The sequence below is a fragment of the Lissotriton helveticus genome, chromosome 5_1 (genome assembly GCF_964261635.1).
Source record: "Lissotriton helveticus chromosome 5_1, aLisHel1.1, whole genome shotgun sequence".
NCBI classification, from domain to species: domain Eukaryota; kingdom Metazoa; phylum Chordata; class Amphibia; order Caudata; family Salamandridae; genus Lissotriton; species Lissotriton helveticus.
The window spans coordinates 1,596,975,977-1,597,002,142 of NC_136065.1; the positions used below are offsets into that span (position 1 = coordinate 1,596,975,977).

The 26,166-nt window shown below is 45.6% G+C and overlaps 1 protein-coding gene across 2 annotated transcripts in view; it reads left to right on the top strand.

Annotated features, from left to right (window-relative positions):
* KCNC4 (potassium voltage-gated channel subfamily C member 4) overlaps nucleotides 1-26,166 on the top strand; it is a 490,468-nt gene that overhangs the window by 460,522 nt on the left and 3,780 nt on the right. Inside the window, exon 5 of one of the 2 annotated variants that reach the window (XM_078644791.1) lies at nucleotides 25,724-25,798. The exons of the other annotated variant lie outside the window; for it this stretch is intronic. Coding sequence (XP_078500917.1) covers nucleotides 25,724-25,791 — 68 coding nt within the window. The 3' untranslated portion in view covers nucleotides 25,792-25,798. The remainder of the gene's footprint in view (nucleotides 1-25,723; nucleotides 25,799-26,166) is intronic. 2 annotated transcript variants of the gene reach the window in all.

The following is a 26,166-nucleotide window of genomic DNA, read 5'->3' on the forward strand; positions in this document are numbered from 1 at the left end:
CAGGTAGGAAAAGGACCTTCCTCCTGTGGTGGCTCTTCGGATGCGGGGGACGGCGGCGAGGGCGTGGCTGGACGATCGAAGCTGGCGTTTGGGAGCGTAGAAGTTGAGGCGGCTGTTGAGGTATCCTGGGCCTTGGTTGTGTAGGGCTTTGTGTGCGTGGGTGAGGAGCCGGAAGGTGATTCTCTTGTTGACCGGGAGCCAGTGCAGGTCTCTCAGGTGTCCGGAGATGTGGCTGCGGCGGGGGATGTCCAGGATGAGTCGTGCTGAGGTGTTCTGGATCCGCTGGAGTCTCTTCTGGAGTTTGGCGGTGGTTCCGGCGTAGAGGGAGTTGCCGTAGTCCAGACGGCTGGTGACGAGGGCCTGGGTGACCGTCTTCCTGGTCTCGGAGGGGATCCATCAGAAGATCTTGCGTAGCATGCGCAGGATGTTGAAGCACGACGAGGAGACGGCGTTGACTTGTCTGGTCATGGAGAGGGAGGAGTCCAGGATGAAGCCCAGGTTGCGTGCGTGGTCTGTTGGTTTGGGTGCGCTGCCCAGGGCGGGGGGCCACCAGGAGTCGTCCCAGGCGGAGGGTGAGGATCCTAGGATGAGGACTTCCGTCTTGTCTGAGTTCAGTTTCAGGCGGCTGTTCGACATCCATTTGGCCACGTCTGTCATCCCTTCGTGCAGGTTGGCTCTGGCGGTGGTGGGGTCGTTGGTGAGGGAGAGGATCAGCTGGGTGTCGTCGGCGTAGGAGATGATGTTGAGGTTGTGCTGGCGTGCGATGGCTGCGAGGGGGCTCATGTAGACGTTGAAGAGTGTTGGGCTGAGCGAGGAGCCTTGAGGAACGCCGCAGATGACTTCGGTGGCCTCCGATCTGAACGGGGGGAGGCGGACTCTCTGTGTCCTTCCGGCGAGGAAGGAGATGATCCACTCCAGTGCCTTCTCCTGGATTCCAACGTTGCTGAGGCGCTGTACTAGGGTACGGTGGCAGACGGTGTCGAAGGCCGCGGAGAGGTCCAGGAGGATGAGGGCCGCCGTTTCTCCGTTGTCAAGCAGGGCTCGGATGTCATCGGTAGCTGCGATCAGGGCGGTCTCGGTGCTGTGGTTGGCCCGGAAGCCAGACTGCGAGAGGTCGAGGGAGCCGTTCGTCTCGAGGAAGGCGGCCAGTTGCTTGTTGACAGTCTTCTCGATGACTTTAGCCGGAAACGGGAGCAGCGAGATGGGGCGGTAGTTCTTGAGGTCGGTTGGGTCGGCTGATGGTTTCTTGAGTAGAGCGCTGAGTTCGGCGTGCTTCCAGCTCTCCGGGAAGGTGGCGGTGTCGAATGAGGTGTTGATGATGTCCCACTGGTGGGGTGCGATGACAGTGTCGGCCTTGTTGAAGACGTGGTGAGGGCAGGGGTCTGTCGGAGATCCGGAGTGGATGGAGTTCATCGTGCGGATGGTGTCTTCGGTGCTGATCGGAGTCCAGGCGCGGAGGGTGGTGGTGGGGGGCGGTGGTTCGGTCGTGGCGTGCGTCGGTTGAGTGCTGAAGCTATTGTGGATGTCCGCGATCTTGTTGTGGAAGTAGGAGGCGAGGGAGTTGCAGAGGTCTTGCGAAGGGGTGATGTCGTTGTTTCCGGCGTTGGGGTTGGAGAGCTCTTTCACGATGTTGAAGAGTTCCTTGCTGTTGTGTGCGTTGTTGTCCAGTCGTTCCTTGAATGCGGTTTTCTTGGTGGCGTGGATCAGTTGGTGGTGTTTTCGGGTGGCGAGCTTGAGGGCAGTCATGTTGTCCGGTGTTGAGTCTCTGCGCCAGGTTTTCTCGAGTGCTCTGCAGTTCTTCTTGGAGCTCTTGAGTTCGTCGTTAAACCATGGGGCTTTCTTGCTGCCGGGTCTGCTCGGTGGGGTCTTCAGAGGGGCGAGGTCGTCTGCGCAGTCGCTGATCCATTTCGTGAGGTTGGTGGCCGCTTGGCTGGGGTTCGTTGTGCTGGTGGGAGGCTTCTTGCTCAGGGAAGACGCGAGCTGGTCGGCTGTGATCTTCTTCCAGCTTCTGCGGGGAACCTGTTGCTGGTGATGGTGGAGCGTGGTCCTTTTGAAGCTGAAGTGGACGCAGCTGTGGTCCGTCCAGTGGAGTCCCGTGGCGTGGCTGAAGGCGATGTCCTTGCTGGAGGAGAAGATCGGGTCGAGTGTGTGACCGGCGTAGTGGGTGGGGGAGGTCACCAGTTGCTTGAGTCCGAGGTTGGCGAGGTTGTCCAGCAGGGTGGTGGTGTTGCGGTCGTTGTTGTTCTCCAGGTGGAAGTTGAGGTCCCCGAGGAGGATGTAGTCAGCGGAGAGGAGGGCGTGCGGGCTGATGAAGTCGGCGGTGTCTTCGCTGAATTGTGTGCGTGGTCCCGGGGGTCTGTAGATGAGGGTGCCTCTGAGGGTTGTCTTGGGGTTGATGTGGATCTGGAAGTGCAGGTGTTCCGCGGGTGCGAGGGTGTCGTCGGCATTGGTCGTGATGCGGATGCTGTTCCTGTGGATGATGGCGATGCCTCCTCCTGTCTGGTTGACGCGGTCCCTCCGGATGATCTTGTAGCCGTCCGGGATGGCGATGGCGATGTAGGGCGCTGAGGAGGCGTTCATCCATGTTTCTGAGAGGGAGGCGACGTCTGGGGCTGTGGTGTCGAGCAGGTTCCAGAGTTCTACGGCGTGTCTGTGGACGGAGCGGGTGTTGAGCAGGATGCACTTCAGGTGGGTGCTGTTGGTGTTCGGCTTGGTGGGTGCTGGTGTGGCTTGGGTCCGGTTGCAGGTGAACTTGCAGGCGTGGCAGCTGAAGGGTCCGTGGGTGCGTCTCGGTGTGGCTCGGTAGCAGCCCGGGGTTCGGCCGGTGTTGAGAGCGATGAGTTCGGTGGTGTCGTAGGTCCGTTGGGTCGGCTTCTGTCGGTGGGGGCCAGGGGTCCTGGCACTGGGCGCGGGCCAGGCGCGGACGGGCGCAGACGGGCTTACCTTTGGCGCACCTTCGGCGCTCAATCGGCGCGCCCGCTGCACGTCAATGCTGCGCGTTTGCCACTCTGCCATATGAGGAGAGTGGGGGGGCGGAGCGAGGGAGGAGCCGCTGGAAGGCGGGAGCGGGGCTGGCGAATGGGAAGGCTCTCAGGTGTAAGGGGGCAGGGCCGCAGGGGGGCAGCGGGGAGGTGGCGGGAAACGCGGCGGGGTCACAGCAAGGGAGAACAGCGGCCAACAGTTACAGGGCAAGAAGGCACAGAGGGGCAACAGAGGATACAGCGATGAACAGGGGGACACAAAGCAGAAAACAAGGAGACAGGTCACGGAGCGGGCACCAGGGGAGAGACAGCAGTCAGCAGGAGAGGCGGCGCAGCGCTCCGGAGGCTGAGACCACACCAGAGGTCAGGAGCTCAGCCGCGGGCAGCGGCGGGATCGTGGCACACCAGAGGTCAGGAGCTCAGCTGCGGGCAGCGGCGGGATCGGGCAGCCTGGGCACACCCACAGGGAGTGTGCACGGTGCGAGGTGGTGTGACCGCCCCACATTGACGTTGTGGCAGTTATCATTGGATGTTCCAATATGTGCTAAGTGCCAGCCTCATCCAGAGGCACCTCTGGTATAGAATGCAGTGTCCAGAGATTGAGGGTTTGAGGGTTACTGATACTTCATGTATGGTTAGTCCTGACGAAAGCTCCATAGACCCATAGGGCCAAAGGGAGCTGAAACATGTCGACAAGCCCATTATAATACTCACAGATCTAGTAACTCGATCTTCCTGAAGTATCAGTATATTTTATGACAGCAGAATCTCACCTCACATTAAAGTATTAGGGTGACTTTCTCCTTTTAACATTTTTTTTCCTTTTTTCACGAATTCTGGTTTTACACTTTTTTGTGGGGGCAACCCTCAATCTCTGGACACTGCATTCTATACCAGAGGTGCCTCTGGATGAGGCTGGCACTTAGCACATATTGGAACATCCAATGATAACTGCCACAACGTCAATGTGGGGCGGATGAAACATATATACCGCTTTTCCAAACAACATTGAGTTTTTGAGGGTGTTTCAACTATTCTTTCAACCAATGGTTTAGAATTGTTACAAGTGTCCTGTTTCTGATTTTGATTAATTTAATACTCACCATGGGGAAATAAACGGACACATCTATTCCTCATCCCTACCTGCTGATTAATTATTATTTTACTGACCTCTGCTGGTTGGTTTCCAACAAGAAAGTGAAATAGAGGCAGTTGCCAGAAACATTTAAAAAAAGAAAGTCCCTAAGCAGAAAGCAATTCTGGTATTTTACTGACCTCTGCTCGTCGTTTTCTATTAAGAAAGTTAAATAGAGGCAGTTGAACAGAAAAAAAATCCCTAAGCGGAAACAGACAAGTCCTAGGGCTGATCTCCAGTGCCCACAAAGTACATACACATATAAGTATATACTAAAGTATATACTAGAGGTTTTGAATGCTCGACCTAAAAAGGGGCCTTTCAGTCAGTGTCCAGTGTTGCCTGACTGCTGATAGATCCCCTGTGGTGAGATACAGACTGCTCCCAGAAAGTGGACAAAGGGCTTAGGGTGAAGATGTATTTCTTCCTTGAAAAATGGCCTGTGTGCTTCTTCAGAGTGAAAGGATATTTACTGTGTCACTGGCAATTTAGCTCACACCTAGGCATTTCTACCTTTTCTTTTGTTAGCCAACTTGACTCCAAACCCAGTGAGGGGGAATGCCCCAGAACTGATTAGATTAGGTGTGACCACAAGGGAGAATTAGCCCATTATAATAGCTAGTGGGCACAGGGAGTTCTGACAAAGGGCAGAAAGGTCCTGTCCTGTTAAATGTTGGGAGTGAAGTGCATTTTAGGATAGCTTACAGTACAACACAGAGGAAAACATACCTAAGACCTCAGAACCATTACACGGCGCTATAAAGAACTAAAAAAGAAATGGAGCACCAGCAAGGACACAACCAAAAAGACTGCCCTCAACTTCTACCACAGACAGTTGTGAGAATTGGAGGAAAAGTCCTTCGCCTCATGCATCGAATCAAGCTCCAATAACAGCAAAGAACTCTTGAACATTGTCAAAAAATTCTCCGACTCCTCAGCTGCAACAAACAACATTATCCCCTCACAGGAACTCTGCGACAACCTTGCAAACGTCTTCCACGACAAGATCGCCAGCCTCTACAGAAACCTCAAACCCCAGTCCAAGTCCACTGACTTCTTCAAGCAACACAATGACCCTGCTACTACCACAGACATCCAACTAACCAATTGTTTGTCCAGGCTGTCACTGTCCTTTTTCCCTTCTAGTAACCTGGACAAACAATTTGTGGTAATGAGAGCCGAGAGTGAGATGATGAGGGAATTAGGGTATATGTCTGATCTCAAGGAACCGTCTCAGAGGAAGAAGGAGAGACTTTCTTGCTGTTGTTGATGCCAAGCACTGGACAGTAATGTGGTTCGGATAGTACGAGAATGTATGAAGTGTAATATCAGTTACAAAAATCTGAAGGTAATTCAGGTGCCCATGGTGTGCTATGAATTGCCCACTTGTTCCAGGGAAGAGGTGGCAACAGATCTGGTTATGCCCATTAGTGGGAGACATTCAACTCCTTATTTGATTGTTTTCATGTAATTGTATTCAAAATTAGCTGAGGCTTCTTGCGTTAGTGATATCACTACAAATGGCATCATCATTGTTTAGAGTAGAGATGTGGAAACTTGCGCTCCCAAGCATTCCACAAATGTATTATTTACTTTAATTCGCACACCCGTCATAGTATGTGCTGTTTTTCCTGTTGCCAGCTATTTTCCTCTGTGAAGGCAGAAGTGTAGTATCTTCTCCTTCCTCCCATTTGTGATATTATGTGAATGATGTTCGTAGTTCCAGAGGAGTGGTTACTAAGGGGCATATTAACAAGGAACAGGGAAAATCAACGCTAAGGGCGCTGAGCGTTAATTTTTTTAACGCCCCCTATCGCTGGATAATATCGCCTGGTTATCGCGTTATTAACAACGCTAACCACCTAGGCGATAAAAAATCCAGCGATAGCGCCATTTTTGGGAGTTTATCGCTGGTAATGCAGCGATAAAAGTACAAGGATAGGGATATCCTTGTTGATAGCTCATGGTGGACTTAGCCATGTAATCCACCTCCCATTGGATTACATGGCTAACTCTGATAATTAGCAGACGTAAAAAAAGCAGCATTACCCGTGGTTACCGCTGCTTTTTTTGTCTCTAACAGGGTTTAGGGTAAAGCTTGATAATAGGAGAAATGTCGCTTAGCGACATTTCTCCTATTATTTTTCTCTGGAAGGACCACTTTGCATCTCATTAGAGATGCAAAGGGAAGCGTAATGAAAAAGGGTGCTAACATGCAATTTTGCATGTTAGCACCCTGTTGTTGATAGGGCGATATTTTTATCTCCGCTTCTTTGGCTTTTAAAGCCAAAAAATGGAGATAAAGCCCTTGTTAATATGCCCCTAAGCTTCTGCAATCTCCAACTTACCTATGTGTCCTTTTTGATTTATGGAGAATAACCCACTTCCTTTACAGTTATCTAATTAACTTAATTCTGAAAGGAATTTGTTAGTGGCTGCAAATTCAATTTCAATCTTTATTTCGATCTGTTTGATCATAAAAGATATACAGACAATCAAATAGTTTAACAGATCAGTAAAACATTAGTTATAAAAAATTGAATATATGAATCAGTTCATCCTCTACAGGGCTTAAAATCATTAGTCAGATAAAATTATTAAGAGTACGCCTCCGCCTTCAGGAGGCGGGTATGAGTATGCCACATCGCTGTTAGATACTTTGCTACTGCGAACACAATTGGGGGTGACACCTCAGTCTTTAGGATTCTGTACGCAGGAAGGTACTGTTTAAAACCCAGATTATTAAGAAGGGGGGCAAGCCAGTGTTTCCTAATTACTTGGTAGGCTTTGCAAAAGAGTACCACATGCAAGTCATCTTCTTGATAGTGCGCACACGCCGGACAGTGCTGTGTAGTCGGGGGCGAAGACCAAGACTGGTAAATTACCTCAGGGGTAATGTGCCATATCTCCACTGGAGAAATAGCTTCCTGGTTAGCACAGGGGTCATACCATCCAAAACACGTTCCGTGAAGTAAAAGTCTTTGCATTGGATGAATAAGTTCGTTAGGGAACCCTCACGAATGCTGTTCAAAGCAGTGGTAAGCTTTAGATCGTAGTAAGCTTTAGACAATGCTTTGCGGGAAATCTTTCTACTTGCGTTTGTCGGGTCAATCCAAAGTTCAGCTAGGCCTAGGCTGTCGCATGTCCTTTTTATGTAACTTAACCATGGAATGTGGGTGGTATTTTGTAAAGTTAGAAATTCCTGGAGCTCTGTCCTATAGTTTATAAGTTCTTGACTGCTCCATAATCGTCTCCAGAACGTTAATGGTTTGAGTCCCAGTCCTTCAGCTATTGGCCTGATTCCCAAATCCAATGTCAGAGGGAGTAGCGGCGTGCTTATAGGCAGAGCTGTCAGCTGCCTGATAAATTTATTTTCCGCGATCGTCAGGTTTTGGGCAGAAGTGTGACCCCACATCTCTCCCCCGTAGGTGACTGCCCCCCGTGCCTGTGATTTATAAATTTGAATGACTGGGCCAAGTGGACAAAATGTTGATTTATTCGCCATCCTGGAGATACCACCTGCTATCTGCACCAGTTTCATACTGGCCTTAGTCTGGTGTGTCCCCCATGTCATATACTCATTTAGTGTTACCCCTAAAATACTCAAATGTTGAAACCCTCTCTAATCGGACTGAGCCAAGCAAGGGATTAGGGAGTGTTGAAGGCGTGGGGTTCAGGATCATGTATTTTGTTTTGGAGGCGCTGATCTCAAGGCCCCTCTCCATACAAAACTCTAAAAACACATCCAGTACCCGTTGAATTCCCATAGGGGATTTCGACAACAGCAGGGTGTCGTCCGCAAACATAATAGTGGGCACCCTGCTGCCATTCAATTTGGGGGCATCAATGTCGCCAATCCGAGTCAGGTGGGCAATTACCCCGTTCACAAAGAGGCAGAACAGGGTCGGAGCAAGCACACAGCCCGGTCTCACCCCTCTGTCAACGGGGAATCTCTCCGGTAGATTCCCATTTCTGCCACACCTGACTCGCGCAAAGTTATTCCGATGTAATTTCATGAGAATAATAAGAATGTTTGCCGGGACGCCTAAGTCGGCAAGCACGCTCCATAGTTTTGATCTTGGCACCAGATCGAAGGCGGCTCGCAAGTCCACGAAGGCCGTGTACAAGCTGCCCCCCCTCGATTAGCGCAGTCCTCCAATAGATAAGATTCAGGCGGAAAATCTGATCTGTTGTGGACACCCCCCTTCTAAATTCCGCCTGATATGGGCTCAAAGTAGCAGTTTCCTCTAGCCAATTCTGAAGGCGAGCCAGTATAAGCCTGCCAAAAAGCTTCTGAGACACGTCTATTAGGCTGATGGGCCTGTAATTGGCTGGGAGCAGAGGCGAACCCTTGTTATATATAGGAACAACCTCTGCGCCCAGCCAAGTACAGGGCACCTCCATGCCCTTCAAGACTGCATTAAATATTGTCAGCAGATAGGGGGCCCATACATCAGGCTCTTGCTTGAAAAGGTCACCTGGTAGGCCATCCAGCCCAGGTGCTTTGCCCGATGACAGGCCCGCAATAGCAACTCTCACCTCCTTTTCTGTAAAGGGGTCAACCTCTATATGGCTTGATGTAGACGGCAGTGAATAACATATGGCCCCAATCTCCTCTGTGTAGAGGGACTGAAAGTGCTCTTGCCATAGCCCTGGTGCAATGTTCGGTTCTATTGCTCATGCAAAGTCCTCGGATCCCGTGTTGACAATACGCCAAAACTTACGGGGATCCCTGGCAGCTAAAGAACTAGAAAGTTCCTCCCATTTGTCTTGGTCCCATTCGATTTTGGCTTGGGTAAGCAGTTTCTTGTATTCCCTTCTTCTGGCCTGTATCTCCTGTCTGTTTTTGCCCTCCTTAAGGGAGGACAAGAGAACTCCCTTTGCCTTGCAACATGCGGAATTATACCATTGCGGTGAAACCCGCGACCTCTACTAGGTCCCTCGGAAAAGAGATCTATTCCCAAGGTCCTAATAAGTTCCTCATGTATCAGGGACAGTGAGTTGTGAGTTTCCTGGGTGCTAGGTTCCTCACTTAAGATGCCCACTTTTTCCAGTATTGGAATAAGTCTATCATAAAGCCTAGGGAGCTTCTCTCTACTGGTGACTAGTTTTTCCCACCTTATTCTCCTTCTATTATTTTCGAGGAGAAGCCCCGAGCTTGCCACTGTCGTGACCGCGTTCCTGCCCTCTTGGGCCGGAAGTGCATAGTCCAATACTAGGGCATTGTGGTCGCTGTCTACTCTGTCTATTACCCTAAAATCAATGATATGCGACCACGAGGACAATTGCACTAAAACATAATCCAGTCTTGACTCCTTGCCTCTTCTATTGAATGTGTGTTTGCTGGGAATATCAGATTTGGTACGTCCATTGCAAGCCCTAATCCCATGTTTAAGGGTTAGGGCAGTGATCTGTAATGCAAGTGGGGTCCAAGCTCTGGGCGGGGGAGCCACCGTGGAGGGTACTGCCCACCTTGCGTCCTCTTCTATGGAAAACCTGTCCAAGAGACCTGTTAGGGGCTCGAAATGTGAATTCAGGTCCCCACCCACCACAAATGGGATCCCCTTAGGAATTACACTAAGGAAAGCTGACAATTCCTCGATGGTAGGTGATTCCCGTGATATGTTTACCGGTCTTGAGTAAACATTTATCACGGCAAGTCTATGGTGGTTTGGCCATTCCAGCAACACAACTAATATATCCTCTGAGGCCAGAGGGAAACGGACCGCCTGGCATCCCAGGTGGGTTGCCACCCAGGTAGAAAGGCCTCCAGAGGGGCGACCCCTACCCCCCCATTTCGCAGAAATGGAGAAAGCCGCAAACCCTTGGCGAGAGTACTCATCCCTTGCCCAAGTTTCTTGAAACAGGCATATGTCTTTGGAGTCAATAAAGGAAGTCCATTCCTGTTGTTACAGCTTGTTACCCAGGCCAGCCACGTTCCATGATATTATCTTAAGAGATGGTGGCCTGTGGTTCGGAGCTGGGGTAAGGGAGGGGACATTATCATTAGGACTACCCCGGGGCATTGTTTTTGGTGCCACGTCTACTAGTGCGTCCCCTAATTCCCTGGTACTAATACTGGAGGGCAACTCAGCTATGATTCGGTTGGCCTCCTGACTAGGTGATTGTACATCTGGCTGACTCATCTCTTCCAGTAGATCGGTTGTAAATCTGGGGGGGGTTGTAGCTGCCTCCATGCCCTCTTTGGAACAACAATAATACTCTCTACCCTTGCGCATAAACTGTCAATCCACCATGTCTAGATGGCTAAACCTATTAAATGTTGGAAAGTATATAGGCTGGTGGGCTCTGGGGTGACAGTAGTCTCCTCTCTCTCTACTCCTCCACACACCTCCCCTCCCATAACAGGTTTGCCAACCCTCCTCCTCATTATTTATTGTAAGATACGCTTGGTGATGACTTCTAGGATGTTGAAAATCTCGTCTCCCTCTAGTATCCCACCCACCCACCCTCTCCGGGGGGTTACCCCATCTCTCCTCCTCACATGCATAAGTCAGCGGTGGGTAACAAAAAGAAAGGGGTAGGGACTGAATATTGCTCCCCTGGTCATTGGGAAACCATTCACAAATGTGGGAGATGGTCCTGGGATCTCTAAAATTAATCAGGACACAGTCTCCGTTGATTGTTTTTCTAGAGCTACCCACTCATGGGACCCTTCTTACCATAAGGTTCTCACTCGATATACCTTGTGGGAGGGGTCTATACATTGATAGCCAACTAACCACCTTATTTTTTAAAGAGGCAGTAGATTCTTTGAAGGTGGTTTTTATCTCTGGGACCCCCGCTAAGATGACTGTGTATGGACTTGCCTCCGGCGGCAAGTTCACTACTCTAAACTTATTAATATTGCCTGGTACCTCGCCTGTTGGTACTACTGCTTTATAGGGCTGATTAGGAACAGAGGTGTTATCCTTAGGCTGTTTAGAGATAGATTGAGAAGGGGATGGTTGTGGATGTCGAACTGTGGGTCGATTGGGAATAGCAGCATTGACCTTTAGCTGTGTGATCATACTTTGGGCAGGGGTTGGTTTGGCCTGTTGGGCTATGGGTACTGTACTATTAACCATCTTGGTGATAACTGGGGCACCCCTCTTATTTGTTGTCTCTGCCCCCCTTCTGACGCCATTACTATCTACTTTGAATTTATCGGCTAATTGCACCGTCGATTTCTCGATGGTGACTAGTCTAGCTTCCATCTTAATTAGCCGGGATTCTAGGGGAATTAGTAGGGTCCTCAGTAAAGCACCTATATTGGCAAGCGTAATATCCACGCCTGAGGTCTCTAAGGGGTTCATATTAGGTTGTTCTATTCTCTCTAAAATCGGGATTTCAGTGGGTATAGCCTCAACTATATCAGTTGGCAAATTCCCCGTTATGCTCAGTCTAGGGCTATCGACCTCCTGAGTAGGGTTGGGCTTTGAAGTTTTAGCCTTCCTTCTCCCTTTGTTTTGGACCCCTCTTTTCCTTTTGGGGATGGCCCCTTCCCTTGCCCCCTGAAGTAGGTTACTGCCTCTGCCATTGGTGTTATCATCAACGGGAGCATGGTCGAGAGTGGGAAGTGGGATAGGGTGTGATTGGACCGTTGGCAAATTTAGCAAACTCAGGTCGACAATGTCACTAAGGTCCTTAGCAGTAATATGAGAAGTGGAAAGTATCAAATCTGGATTCAAAAAAGACTCGCTAGCACTAGTTACTCCATTATCAGGGTCAATATGCTCAGCATGCTCCGGTCTGTTGTCTGGAGTCTTAGCCTGTGCCAAAGAATCCATAGAAGATCTCCTCACCCAGTCTATTTCTTGTGAGATACGCCTCTCCAAGACCGTGATTTCATCAATCAATAATGACCCTGCTTTAACAAAATAATTATCCAGAGTACTTTTGGGAAGTCCCATTGCTGACATGGCGCTTTTGCTCCTTGTTTCCCTCGTGGACATCGTCGTTCACAGTTAGGGAGAAGGGAGACCAGGAGGGACGGCCCAGTCCCGGTCTCGACCGTTCTCGAACGGCCTCAAACGGCCCGCCCTTTGCCCGGGCTTCGTCCCGCGCGCGTCCCGCGTTCGCGGTCAGGGGAGGAGTTAAAATAGGAGGGGGCGGGGGCGGGAAGAGGCTCCAGCTGCGGCGAGTGACAGGCCGCTCGGAGTGCTGGGCCTCGCAGTCCCGGCCCCGTCCTCACTCTCTGGCAGGTCCAGGTGATTAATCCAAAATTAAAATTAGTTGCCCAGTTCAGCGCGATGCGATGTCCTCCCTTCTGCGGAGATGTCAGAACCAGGGTAGGGAATAAAAAATGCAGCAAAGTCAGCAGAGCGTCCTCGGCTTGTGGCTGGAAATACCCACAGATGCATAGATGGACAGGAAATTGATTCCATGTGCCATGGACAAGGCAACACACCTTGAATAAGATGCGTTTTCTGACTTGAAGCAGGTGGAGGGACATAAGAAGGGGGTTGATGAAGAGCCTGCTGGGAGATTACAAACGAATAGGCCAGCTGTATTTTGTACAACCTGCAGTTTTGATAGGAGGGTATCGTATGCTGCCGTAAGCAAGGTATTTCTGTAATCCAGGCGACTGATAATCAGCATCTAGACCAGGAAGATGATTATCAGGAAGCCAAGGAAAAACTTTCTTCAGCATACACGTAGTAGCAAAACAATTCCCCCTAATTGAGGCTACCTGATTTTTTATTGACATTGCATGGTAAATTTGTACCTCTAAGTTCTTTGCCGATTGAGTGGGACACAGGGCAATTCCCAGATCCGTAGGCCACCACTCAGAGGACCAAACACCAAGACCTCCATCTACTCATTCAATTGAAGATAGTTCCTAGAAATCCAGGCAGCAATATCTCTCATACAGTTTTGGAAGCAAAGCTTGATATTCTCAATGTCTTTTTTTATAGCTTAGCTGAGTGTCGTTGGCATACGAGATCATTTCAAAATCCTAGGTTTTGACAATCTGCGTTAGGGGAGCCTCATGGATGTTAAACAGCACTGGCCTCAAAAATATGCATTGGGGCACTCCCTTGGTGAAAGAAACCTGCTGAGATTTGAATTAACCCAGCGTGATAATTTGTGATAGTAACAGTGTTAATATATGTGAGGTGTTCCTCTTGTTCTTTTGTTGATCACATATGGTATTTTGACATCTGCTCTTTGTCAGCATACCTAATAGGCAGCGCTGTATGCCCCCTGTATGAAGGACGACATTTCTGTTCGCTAAATTTCCATAATATTCCCTCTTCTCAGCCAGCTGCCTGTGCATTTGATCACTGGACACCTGCAAGGAGCAGGTAGAGAAGGGTACATTTGATCTAAACACGATTTTAATCATAATGCAGACCTTCCTTACACCCTCTGCTGCAGGAATAGATGTACTGTTATTTGTAAATGTAATGTGCATGTCATTTAGAGTTTTTGATTGGGAAATCTGATCAGGATCAAATTCACAGCATATAGGTAACCCGGTCTGAAACCACTTGTGGTGAAGCTAAATTTCAGTAATGCTTCACATTTATTACGATATGAGAATGATTCTACCCATGCTCAGCTACAATGCATTCTAGAGCCATGCCCATTTCTGTCCCTTTAAAAGTTGCTCTTCTCTCCAGGGGCTACTTCAAAGGGACACTCACACAATGCAGAGCATCGAACGGAGTAGGATGTTTATGGAACGTGCATTTTTCATAGAACCTGCACACATTCCTTTCGGTGTACAGTCCAGGGTGACTAGCTGGTGTCCTTCATTGTGGGTATCCTACATCAAGTGTTTGCTGGGAAGCCGATGATGCTGAAATGGGATGGAAGGGCAAGGATTCTCCACAGGAACTTTTTCGAAACGCCAAACTCTACTTAACCCCTTGTCTGCTTTACCTAATTTAGCACCGCAACCTGGACGGAGTAATGACCTAGCCAGATTTTCTCCCAAGAAAATTCAAGATATCTACGACCCATTTCAGGTTGACACTCCCACCTCATTGCCTTTGTGTCATGACGCTCACCTGCTTCCTATTGGTATAAGACTTACAGAATCTCCTGAAATGGACTCTAACAAGCTATCAGAGATCTTCCACCAAAGGAAATCAGGCTCTCATTCTGACCTGGCGCCCTGCACATCTTAGCCAAAGCCACTGATGAGATACTCTCTTGTATGCTCAACAAGATAAATCTGTCTTTCACCACGAGCGATGTCTCTGTGGCCTGGAAATTCACTATGGTCAAAGTGTTGTTGAAAAAGCCAAACTTGGACCCTGTGATGCTAGGGAACTACTGGACCATCTCTCTCCTCCCTTTGATTAGCAAGATAGCGGAAAAATATGTCAACTAGATTGTCGCTGACAATTTAGAGAGTCACATCCTACTTCACCCTACCCAAACGGGATTTAGACCCCACCATGGTACAGAGACTGCTCTCCTAGCAGTGGTCAAAGAATCCAAGAGATTACTCGACCAAGGAGGATCAGTTGCTATCATCCTCCTTGATCTGAGATCCGCGTTAGACACTGTAAAGCACAACACCCTTGTGCAAAGATTGATGAACATGGGAATTTCGGGGACAGCCCTCTTATGGCTTAAATCTTTTAAGTTTTTTGAAGACAGTGGTCTCTTCAGCAGTCTATCACTTAAGTGCGGAGTACCGCAGGGTTCGTCCTTGAGCCCCACGTTGTTTAACATTTATATGAGACCTCTGGCAGACATTGTCTCCCCATTCGGGATTTTGATAGTCACCCATGCTAATGACAGTCAGTTGATTTTCTCTCTTAATCAAGGACAGGACCTCCACTCTCCCTCCCTGGAGCTCTGCCTCAAGAAGGTAGCCAAGTGGATGGAACGCTCCTGTCTTAAACTCAATGGAGATAAAATGAAGCTTATGATCCTGGGTAATAATCCTAAATTGAGAAAGGAACTGGACTAGCCAAGCAGCTTAGGTCCCAGTCCCCCGCCCACAAAACTCAGTCAAGAGCCTTGCTATATGGATAGATAATTCCTTTAAATTTTACCATCAGGCAGGGAAGCTTGCTTCCACCTGTTATGGGCTTCTGAGGATGCTGAGGAAGATTCTCCCACTCCTCCCCTTCACCACCAGGAGATTGTTGGTCCAGGCCCTCATTCTATCCAGACTGGATTATGGTTACACCCTTTACCTGGGAGCTCCAAAGGGAACAATTATGAAACTTCAGGTGGTCCAAAACTGTGCTGCCAGACTGCTACTTGATATCCCTAGACATCAGTCTGACAGACTAGCCTTGAACTCGCTGCATTGGTTGCCGGTGGATGGGAGAATAAGGTTTAAGTCTCTTTGCATTGCCCACAAGGCCTTGTGGGGTAATGCTCCTGTGATCTCTCAACCCCTGCTTTCTTACTATCTGCCTCATAGAACACTGCTTTCCTCCACCACTCATCTAGCTATCACCCCTCGCATCAGGAGGGAAAGAGTGGGAGGACTATCCTTCTCTTTCGGAGCAGCTTCACTCTGGAATGCCCTCCCCTTATCCTTGTGCTCTGAAAACTGGCTGCTTCTCTTCAGGAAGAAGCTTAAATCCTGTTTTTAAAAAAAAACATATTGCAGTAATAAGATCCCTGACCTGTAGAGTATATGTGCGGTCCTGTTAGCGCTGGGATGCCTAGTGGTAGCCATGTGCTCTATAAGTGCTTTTAATGTAACATTTGAGAACAAGAGGGAACCTTTGCTCACTTAAGACAAGGCCGCACTCAAGTCAAGTCATGGATATTTATATGGCGCACATATCACTTCCAGGAAGTCTCATGGCGCCTGCGGCAGACTCTGACATCAGAAAACAGTATTAATTTGCAAATAACCAGGTCTTTAATCCTTTGCGAAAACGACCATGGTCAGGGGAGTTACGGAGATGGAGCGGAATTTTGTTCCAAGCGGCTGGGGCCAGATACGAGAATGCTCGGCCACCATTTCTGGAGGTACGTACTCTCAGAGGTATTAATAGAAATTCATTCTTGGACCTGAGATTTCTTGATGGCTGATACCATCTGAGTTTTTTGGACCAGTATTTAGGACCCTTTCCATACAATTGTCTATGTATCAGACATAGTGTTTTGAAAAGGATACGCTTTTTTACTGGCAACCAGTGTAGGCACTTTTAACAGGCAGCGGAAGATGTTTTTCTCGGGAGGTTAAGAACCAGCTCGGCTGCTGTGTTCTGGAGAACCTGGAGCTTCTTCAGATGGTATTCATTTATAGAGAGCAGAAGAGCATTCCCGTAATCCATTCTGCTTATTATAAGGCCTTGGACCAAGGATTTGCGTGCCTGAATGGTAATCCACTTAAAGATTTTTCTCAGGCTCCTCATTAGTCCAAAACAGGTGCCAACTATGCTGTTTATATGGCTATTCATGGACAGTTTGTTATCTAACAAGAAGCCCAAATTGCGAGTGTGATCCTTCGGCACTGGGCATGTGCCCAACTTAGTTGGCCACCAGTCATCTGTCCAATGTTCCGCCGCTTTGCCAAAGAGCATAATCTCTGACTTACTGCCGTTTAGTTGAAGGTGATTGATGGTCATCCACTCTTCAACTTGTACCAGGCAGTTTTTGAAACGTTGTTTGGTTTCATTATAGTCAGAATCTAGCATGACAAGAATCTGCGTATCATCGGCATACGACAGAACATCAAAACCATAATCTCTGATGATATTGGCCATGGGGGTCATATAGATATTAAAGAGCATTGGGCTCAATATAGAGCCCTGAGGAACGCCCATTTTGACAGGTCTTTCATGTGCACTATATTCTCCAATTTGGATCATCGTAGTACGATTAGATAGATAACTAACAAACCAGTTCAGGGCATTTCCTCTGACACCAATCTCCCACAGCGGATGAATTAGAATACGGTGGAAGATGGTGTCAAATGCTGCCGATAAATCCAGCAGCACGAGGATGGCTGATCGGCGCTTATCCAGCGCCAGTCTGACGTTGTCGACCACTTCAATCAATGCGGTTTCAGTACTATGCTGTGTCCTAAAACTGGATTGCGAAGGATCCAAAAGTCCATGGCTTTCAAGGTGCTTGTTCACGAGTGACTCAAGCATTTTTCCAAAGTATGGAAGCAGGGATATGGGCCTATAGTTTATCAGGATGTTGGGGTCAGCTGTGGGTTTTTTCAGAATAGGCCTGACTTTAGCGGCTTTCCATATTGCCGGAAAATCAGCATCTGTAAAAGACTTATTAAAAAGGTCTGTAAGATGTCAAACCAGCACCGGTGCAAGAATAGAGGAAAGTTTAGGGGGGATGAGATCTGTAGGGGTCCCTGACTTAATTTTTTGACCGGCTGACATCACCATCTCATGGTCACATTTAATGAACTCCTCCAAGATGTGGGGGGAATCTAGATAAGGGGTGACCGGAGCAATCAGCTGCGGTTGGTCGTGATGATCGAGAAAGGAGAGATAAATAGTGGTAATTTTATCTTCAAAGAACTGAGACACTGCATTTGTCCATTCCAAAGAATTAGGGATTTCTAACGCAGCACTGGGGGTGGTAAATTCCTTCACTATTTGGAAGAGTTCCTTGGAGGAATTTTGGGCTCTATCTATTCGCTCCGTGAGGAATGCTCTTTTCCTTAGTTTTATTTTCAGCATGTAGCTAGAGTGCAGAAGTTTAAATGTTTTCCTATCTCTCTGGTCTTTACTCCTCCGCCATTTCTTTTCTGCGGTTCTACATTCTAATTTTACAGTTCTTAGCTCCTCTGTGAACCAAGGCACCGTTCTAATTTTATGTTTAATTCTGCTCATAGGAGCGATTTTATTCAATGCTGTTTCTAGTGCTAGATCAAATTGCATTGCTTTAGTACTAGCACTTGAAGAAGGAGTGTGCGGCGGGAACTGAAATTTTTTATGAAAGAGAGGTAGAGTGATCTTTTTCATTGATCTCTGCAACCTTAAACCATTTACTGGTGCTATTTTTGTTTTAACCATTGGAAAGGAGAAATGCACCAGATAGTGGTCAGTCCAGAGTAGTGGAATGGGAGGGGCTACTTCCAGGTCCGAGGAGTTAGTGAAAAGAAGATCTAGTGTGTGGCCAGCTTGGTGTGTATGGCCCATAATCTTCTGATCTAGTCCTATAGTGCTCATGCTGGACATCAGTTTTCCTGTGTCTAAATCAGTTAGTATGTCAGCATGATGGTTGAAGTCCCCTACTGCAAAAAATGTATCTGATGCAAGGACGTGAGGCGCAATAGTTTCAAGCAAAAGATTTGCAAAAATCTCCTTTCGTGCCAGGAGGGCGATATATTAGGGCTCCTTTCCAGATATTGTTTAATTTGTCTTCGATCTGGAATATAATGATTTCTAGATGGCTAGTTATAAAGCCTTCCAAATAGAGCATGTTCAGGTTATTTTTAACGGCGAACAGTAGTCCCCCTACTTTAGTTTCTTTCCTGTCAAGTTGAATTAATTTATATTCTGAGGGAAAGGCAATATGTAGGTCGGGGGTGGTATGCTCGTGTAGCCAGGTCTCAGTGATAAAACATATATCAGGGGCTTCTGAGTCAAATAAGGCCCAAATTTCAACAACATGTTTGGGAATTGAACGGGCATTGAAATATATGGCTTAAGTATATTAGCCGATTTATCAGTGCCATGGAGACGGGAATCGGAAAAGGAAGGAGTCTCTGTCCGGTCAGTGGAATATCTGACCCTGGCAATTTGTGGACAGCTAGCTAAATTGGCTATTAGGGTATCAGTAGGTCTGAGTTGTATATTATTCAAATCTCTTAGTTGCCTACTTGAGTACCTAAATAGGGACATAGTTACCGAAATCAGGATCAGAATAATAAAGGCACTACCTGATTAAAAAGGACCAGAGTTCTGGGCGCCTGGCGACGGTTAGGCGCGCATGGGCGCAGACGGGCTTGCCTTTGGCGCGCTGCCGGCGCGCCGCTGCGCGCGTCCGCTCCCTGCTCGGCTCTAAATGGGGTTTGAGCAGTGGGAGGCTAGTGCGCTAAACTACACTTCCGGTGATCCCACCGGAAGTGAACTGAAGTGCCTGAGATCGACCCTCCGTTCAAGTGGCACAAGCCATGACGGACCGGGGTCAGGTGGCAGTAGGCAGTAAGTTACGGCGAATTAAAATACAAACACAACGTAATAAGTTTTACAAATACAGTTACTGGCACAAGGTTGTTTTAAAAACACAGCTTTCACAATTGTTCCGTAATTAAGCCCCCAGAAGGATCGTAGAGGTAAATGCGTGGAAAAAACAGTGTCTACCTCAGTCAGAGGCACCGCTGCGCGCGTCCGCTCCCTGCTCGGCTCTAAATGGGGTTTGAGCAGTGGGAGGCTAGTGGGCTAAACTACACTTCCGGTGATCCCACCGGAAGTGAACTGAAGTGCCTGAGATCGACCCTCCGTTCAAGTGGCACAAGCCATGACGGACCGGGGTCAGGTGGCAGTAGGCAGTAAGTTACGGCGAATTAAAATACAAACACAACGTAATAAGTTTTAAAAATACAGTTACTGGCACAATGTTGTTTTAAAAACACAGCTTTCACAATAGTTCCGTAATTAAGCCCCTAGAAGGATCGTAGAGGTAAATGCGAGGAAAAAACAGTGTCTACCTCAGTCAGAGGCACCGCTGCCACTACCTTTGTTTGAGGTTTATGAAATTCTGGGACAGTGAATCAGACTGTGACATAGGTCGGGGTTTCTAAGCATGGAGTTTTGTTAGGATAGTTGCTGGATCACCAACAACAGTAAAATCATTTTCCCTGTAAAAACGCGTTTGAACAAGGAGAGGATCTGCTGGGATCTGAAGAAGAAAATACGACTTCTCTCCTTGCTACACAGATGAATTTCTAGATACCTACCTGATATCTTGTGGAAAGTTGTTACATGCTCTACCTTGAAATTCTGCGCCCATCAGTTGTCTCCAGAACAGGAAGAGACAGATTCTTCCCTTGGAGACCTCAGCAATATTTAGATCACCCTCTCGAAAACAGCATACTTGCTGCAGGCTTATCAGGAGGACAACTGGGTGCTGTGAAGAAGACCAGGACAGCTGGAAGGTACTACCCTGTTAACAACAACTAGCTCTCATGAGCCTCAATTATGTGGGGACTGCTGAAAGCTTGTCGTCAGAGGAAGCAGAGGCTTAGTTAAGTAGAACTGCCTTTCACAAAACCTACAACTGATAAATAGTTTTTTATATGTATTACTCTAATTAAAATCATTGAACTTTGAAGGTGCTCTACCCCAAGGGTAGTGTTCAAACCATATCAGCATGGTCGGACTGCAAACAGCAACCAGCCCTGGCAATCTGCTTGATCGGCCCCGGTAGCGGGGGGCTGCTAGTCAGAAGCACTCCCCCTTTCGTTATAGATGACCGATATTGCAGCAGTGCTGCAAAATCGCCCCCAACGGGCCCAAAACCGCCCCTCCACCGTTCTGGCCCACTGGGAAAACGCCAGTGCCCCCTAGGGTCAGTCCCGCTTTGCATATCAGCATTTATCCAAAGCCTTAAGAAGTATATGCAGCTGATAGGAGACTTCTCCACAACTTTATTTGGAGCTCAAGATTTCAAATCACCTGCACTCAGGTTCAATTGCATCTTGACAAGCTAGTCCTCCATGCAATGACCGGACAGTCAGATTCCCTGGTCAGAACTTTGTCGCAATGCCACAATTTAGCCATTTCAAGCCTGAGATTCTGCAACCAAAGAGAGGCTTCATATTAGTTTTTAACAAAACTTTTTAGAATTTATCATTTGATATCTGTAAGCCAGAGCTAATATGCGACCTCTTCATCTTAAAGTGCTCGATATGTTTCAAATTTGACATATCTTCAATGGATGAGGCAGCCTGGTTCGACCTGATGATACGGTTTGAACTGTACTTTCAAACTGAATTTTACTAACTTTGCTCAGTTTTTAATCTTTGGGGATTTGGGGAATTTTCTTAACCTTTTTACGTGCTGTTTACCGATTTGCTCATAGTTTGCGATTTGACTTGTATTGGCCACACGATCAGGTGAAGCTAGCTGTAGGCCAGAGTGTATTTAGCGACGTACTGATGGTGTGGGAAACAATGTATCGGCCTGTTCGGCTTGTTTTGAAACTTCTGGAATGCTTTAACCCTATATTACCCGTATTGATGTTTCTGTCAGTAATAGATGGTTCTTTTAATTTGTAAACAGGGGACCCCTACGTATAGTTATGTTTGCTAATTGTAGGGACTAATCAAACAGGTAAGTAAAAAACTTAATTAGCAAACAATAGGATATCTACTGCCCTAATCTGATCCACATATCATTTACATATGACGCATGATATTCAAATAAAGCACATAATAAATAGAATATGAGTTTGGTATACAATTTATTTTTGTTATTTTTATTTTTTTTGATATAGAAAAATTATTTTTTTATCCATTCGTTTTTTCCTTCTTTTCTTATTTCATAAAAGATTTTTTTTAAACAACATACATACATTTTACATAGACAGAAAAAATATATATATAGAATAACATATACATAACATAATTTTGGTCGATGTTTTTACAGATGTAGACAATATGTTGTTAAACAACGCGCGTTTCGGCCTGTGGCCTTCATCAGGTGACCGTCCTACATATACGACACAAAACAATTACAAGTCCAAAAATCTGAAAAAAAGCAAAAAATATATATCAGTCATTTGATAGCTATGGTTTAAGGCAATAGTTACTGTATCCAGATATATGTAAACGTAAATAGTCAGGGTCAGTTCAGTTTCATGGTTATTAGGTTATAACAGCTTCGCACTTTTCTCTATTTTCAGTGATTACATAATCTATTTTCTTTAAGGTAAAAGCATTCTTGAATAAGAATATCTACTAGGTCGTTGCATCATACAGTTTTCATCCTAGCTTCGGACTGTAATCAATAATTTATTTCTATTTTTTACGTGATTTCTATAGGCAGTTATTTAGAGATATCCCTCTTTCGTTAAGTTTCCTTTATACTAGTATGTTATGTATTCAGTATTTTGTTCCCTCATTCATGTCATCACTATTCATCTAATCTCAAGCATAACATGGCTGGTATAATCTGATATTCATATTTCTTACAGTTCATTTTATTTGATAATTGTTACAAAAACAGTCAAGCTGACTCAAACAGTTAGCATTGTGTTCAATGCACAGGAAGTAGTTAAAAAGATGTGGAATAACATTTCCTTCGCGAGACCGAAAATCAAAAAAGTGTAAATGGTAAGATTTCAGAGAAGAGAGAAAGACAGAAAGGAGGTAAAGTTAAGTATTCGTAATTCATCTTACCTCTGTACCAGAAGAGGATAGCAAGTTAATCTAAAGAAGATTATTGTTAAACATGATCACTTACTTATAAAATATCTCAAGTGATTAATCGATCGCAAGCTATTATTTCTATTTTAGCACCTTCTCTGCTGACTCTTGGGAGAAGAACTCAAGGCTTTGTTAATATTCTGCAGAAAGAAAAAAGGCTATCAAAAAATATATGTTTGCATCTTTAAATTAACGGGGCAGAGCATGGCTAAGTTGTAGTTATTATTCAAACTCTATCCCAGGTTTATTCGAGTGGAGCTGATGTTATACTCTATTATTGCCATATTAGCTTAAAAATTCCAAGACAACATGCATACATTATCGCTAGTTTAACGTAGAGGTAAGATTTCACATTGATGAATTCGCACCGGAATTGATTTTAAAATGAGTAAACCCTTCCCACAGCATGGTAGAGCTTTTAAGGCAAGAGAATAGTACCTGATGTTTATCTTGGACCATCAATAAAATCTCCTCATTTCGGTGTATTAGTATGTTGAGATGTAGCTGGAAATTAAAACAGGAATATAATGTATGATTCCAGTCAATATACTAATATGGGGCCAAGACTTGAAGTAACTTCATAATTGCGACTGTTATTATTTAATTACCTTAGATTTGCTCGATACCGTGGTAGCGAGGGGTTCTATTTAGGGGCGACTTTAACTTTTGATGCAATCTTGGAATCCAGAGAACTTATAGTGCATACAGCATTACTTCTTTTAGATGTGTTCTTGAAAGTAAAGATACATACAAAAACGTAATTAGCTTTTATGATAACATGTAAAATATCTGAGACATAGTTAGAATAGTATGACTCAAGTTATCTGGTTACCTTAATTAGAATAAAACACGCTATGGCTTGGGGGTTCTGTTCCAACAGGCTCGAAGTGATAATTCGGCCGTGGGTAGAAAAACATCGACCAAAATTATGTTATGTATATGTTATTCTATATATATTTTTTTCTGTCTATGTAAAATTTATGTATGTTGTTTTAAAAAAATATTTTATGAAATAAGAAAAGAAGGAAAAAACTAATGGATAAAAAAATAATTTTTCTATATAAAAAAAAATAAAAATAACAAAAATAAATTGTATACCAAACTCATATTCTATTTATTATGTGCTTTATTTGAATATCATTTGTCATATGTAAATGATATGTGGATCAGATTAGGGCAGTAGATATCATATTGTTTGCTAATTAAGTTTTTTACTTACCTAGTAATAGATGGTTCACCCGAGTTCTCAAATGTTTTATAATTCTATTTATTGAGGCAGAAACTCGTCTGAGTTGCATAAGGTCCACCCCCACCTCGAGTGGCACACTGGACAAACAACACAATGGATAGAAGTGTGGCACAGACTCATTGCAGGGGCCTCCGGTTAATTCAAACATTCCAGTCACCACTTTTTTTTATTTTACTTAGAATGCTGCCTTACACACACCTGAAAACCCCAAATACTGGATAAGAAACCCCCCCACCACCACCCCCCCTCTTTCTTCTTCCTTTTTTCTTTCTCTCTGACGACAACGACACCGCAGTTCTATTAAGTTTACTATACTGTACTGTATATATAACCTCTGATTTGCGCATTTTATATTTTAATAAAAACATTTGAAATAAAAAATTAAAATTTAAAAAAAGAATGCTGCCTTGCCAGCTGCTGGTCAGCATAATGCACCCCCCAGAAGTGATGACTAGGGCGCTTGTAGACGAAGAGTGAAGCATCTTCCAACAAAGGATGCCTGGAGGAAGCTGTCACATGCCAGTTGTTTGTTGGAGGGATGGGGTGAGGTTTGGTAGTGTTCCTGAATGCTTTATATTGAACCCGTGCTAGGATTGTACGTCACAGTATTGAGTTGAAAATGAAATGAAAATAGGATTTGTAAAGCATGACTACTACCCAGAGGTGTCTAGGCGCTACCTACTGAAATGTTTATGGGAAACGATACGACCCTAAACAGTTACTGATTAAACAGACAGATATTTAGACTTTTTCTGACTTACCTCAGGTTCTGAATACTTTTATGGTAGGGAGTTCCACGGCCTGAAAGTGCTGGATATGAAACTTTTCTAGCCCCATCAGAACGTTTTGACCTTGGGGACAACAAGGTTGCCACTCAATGAAGAGCGGAGCGATCTGGACCGGACATAGTATAGACAATATTGAGTGAGTTGAGCTGGGCCCAGGCCGTGTAGACATTTAAAAACAATGTACAAGGCTTTGATTTTAATGCATTTTTTTGTCTGGCAGCCTGTTAAAATGGACTAAGGCTTGAGCCGCAGACTTGTGTCTTGGAATACCTAAGAGAAGACAGGCAGCGGTGTTCTGAAAGACCTGCAGCTTTGTTAACCCTCTTTTGTGGATACTGGTAAAGAGCGGATTTGCAATAGTCGAGTGAAATAAGTGCTGTAACTACGGTTTTCTGCTGAGCCGATGGTATATATGGAAGAATCTTCTTCAGAACTTTCTAAATAAAAAAGCATGAGGAGGTGATGTGATTGATCTGCCCATCAAAAGATAGATTTTGTTAAAAATTATACCCATTTTTTGTGCTTTGACACTGGGGGTCAGGAGAGGTCCAAGTTCAGATGGCCCCCACTTAATGGACCAAGAAGATGATTACCAAGAAGTAGGATTTCGGTTTTGATGAATTTAACTTTAAACAATTGTCCTGCATCCAGTAACCAATGTGTAGCATACAGTTGTGGGACTGAGTCGCTGTGGCATCTAGAATTGTCTGCTACTGACACAATAATTTGAGTATCGTCGGCGTAAGATTCTAGGGAAAATCCATACTATCCAATAAGGTTAGCAAGAGAGGTGACATGTAGGTTACAAATAGTGGGGCTGAAGGAGGACCACATATTATTCTCCTGCATATACGTAAATATGTATATATATGTAAATATATCTCTACCCACAATATTCATTACCACTATGTTATCAAGGAACCCATCTACAGGAACATGTAGATGTATGCCCCAATTACATGTTGCACGGTCATGGGGCAGATTTACATGTGAATTAACATTCATGTGCGTAAACTTCTCATTACAGTGAAATTATAAGTTAAACCCCTTGTATTGAGGAATTTCCTTGAAATATATTGATAGTGAATACTGTGGGGTCGATATTTGTGCAGGTTGATTTTAAAACTTCGATTTTGAAACTCCATATCCCTGAAATATAAATAAAGAATATATCTGCCTACAAAGGACGGTTGGGGTGAGTTCTGGAATGCTTCAGGTGACTTTTGGGATGGATTTTCTTTCCAGATAATGGCTGGGGTGAATTATCAGTCGCGTCAGGGGATGGTTGTGATGAATCTTCTCTTCTCCAGTGATGTATTGGTAAGTTTATTTTTAACCTGGTAATGGCTGGATATTTTTTCCAAATGAGTAAATGGCTTATATCGGTTTTAACATTCATGGTGAAGGAGGAGTTATCTTTCTTTTTCATGTGTGCTCTTTGGATTGTATTTCATATATCACTGACATGTATGTTGGACTTGTAATCATGAAGACAACAACATATTAATTAAGTTGCCAATCTATCCTACACCACAGACATATTTAATACAGTATTTTGTTGCTAGTCCTGGCTGGTTGCCTTTCACACCATCTGAATACTATTGTGTTCGCTACTTGACTTTGCTATCTGTAGCAATTGCCCTTCAAGAGCAGGATGTCAGCTCAGTCTCCTCTAACAAATCTTGCTC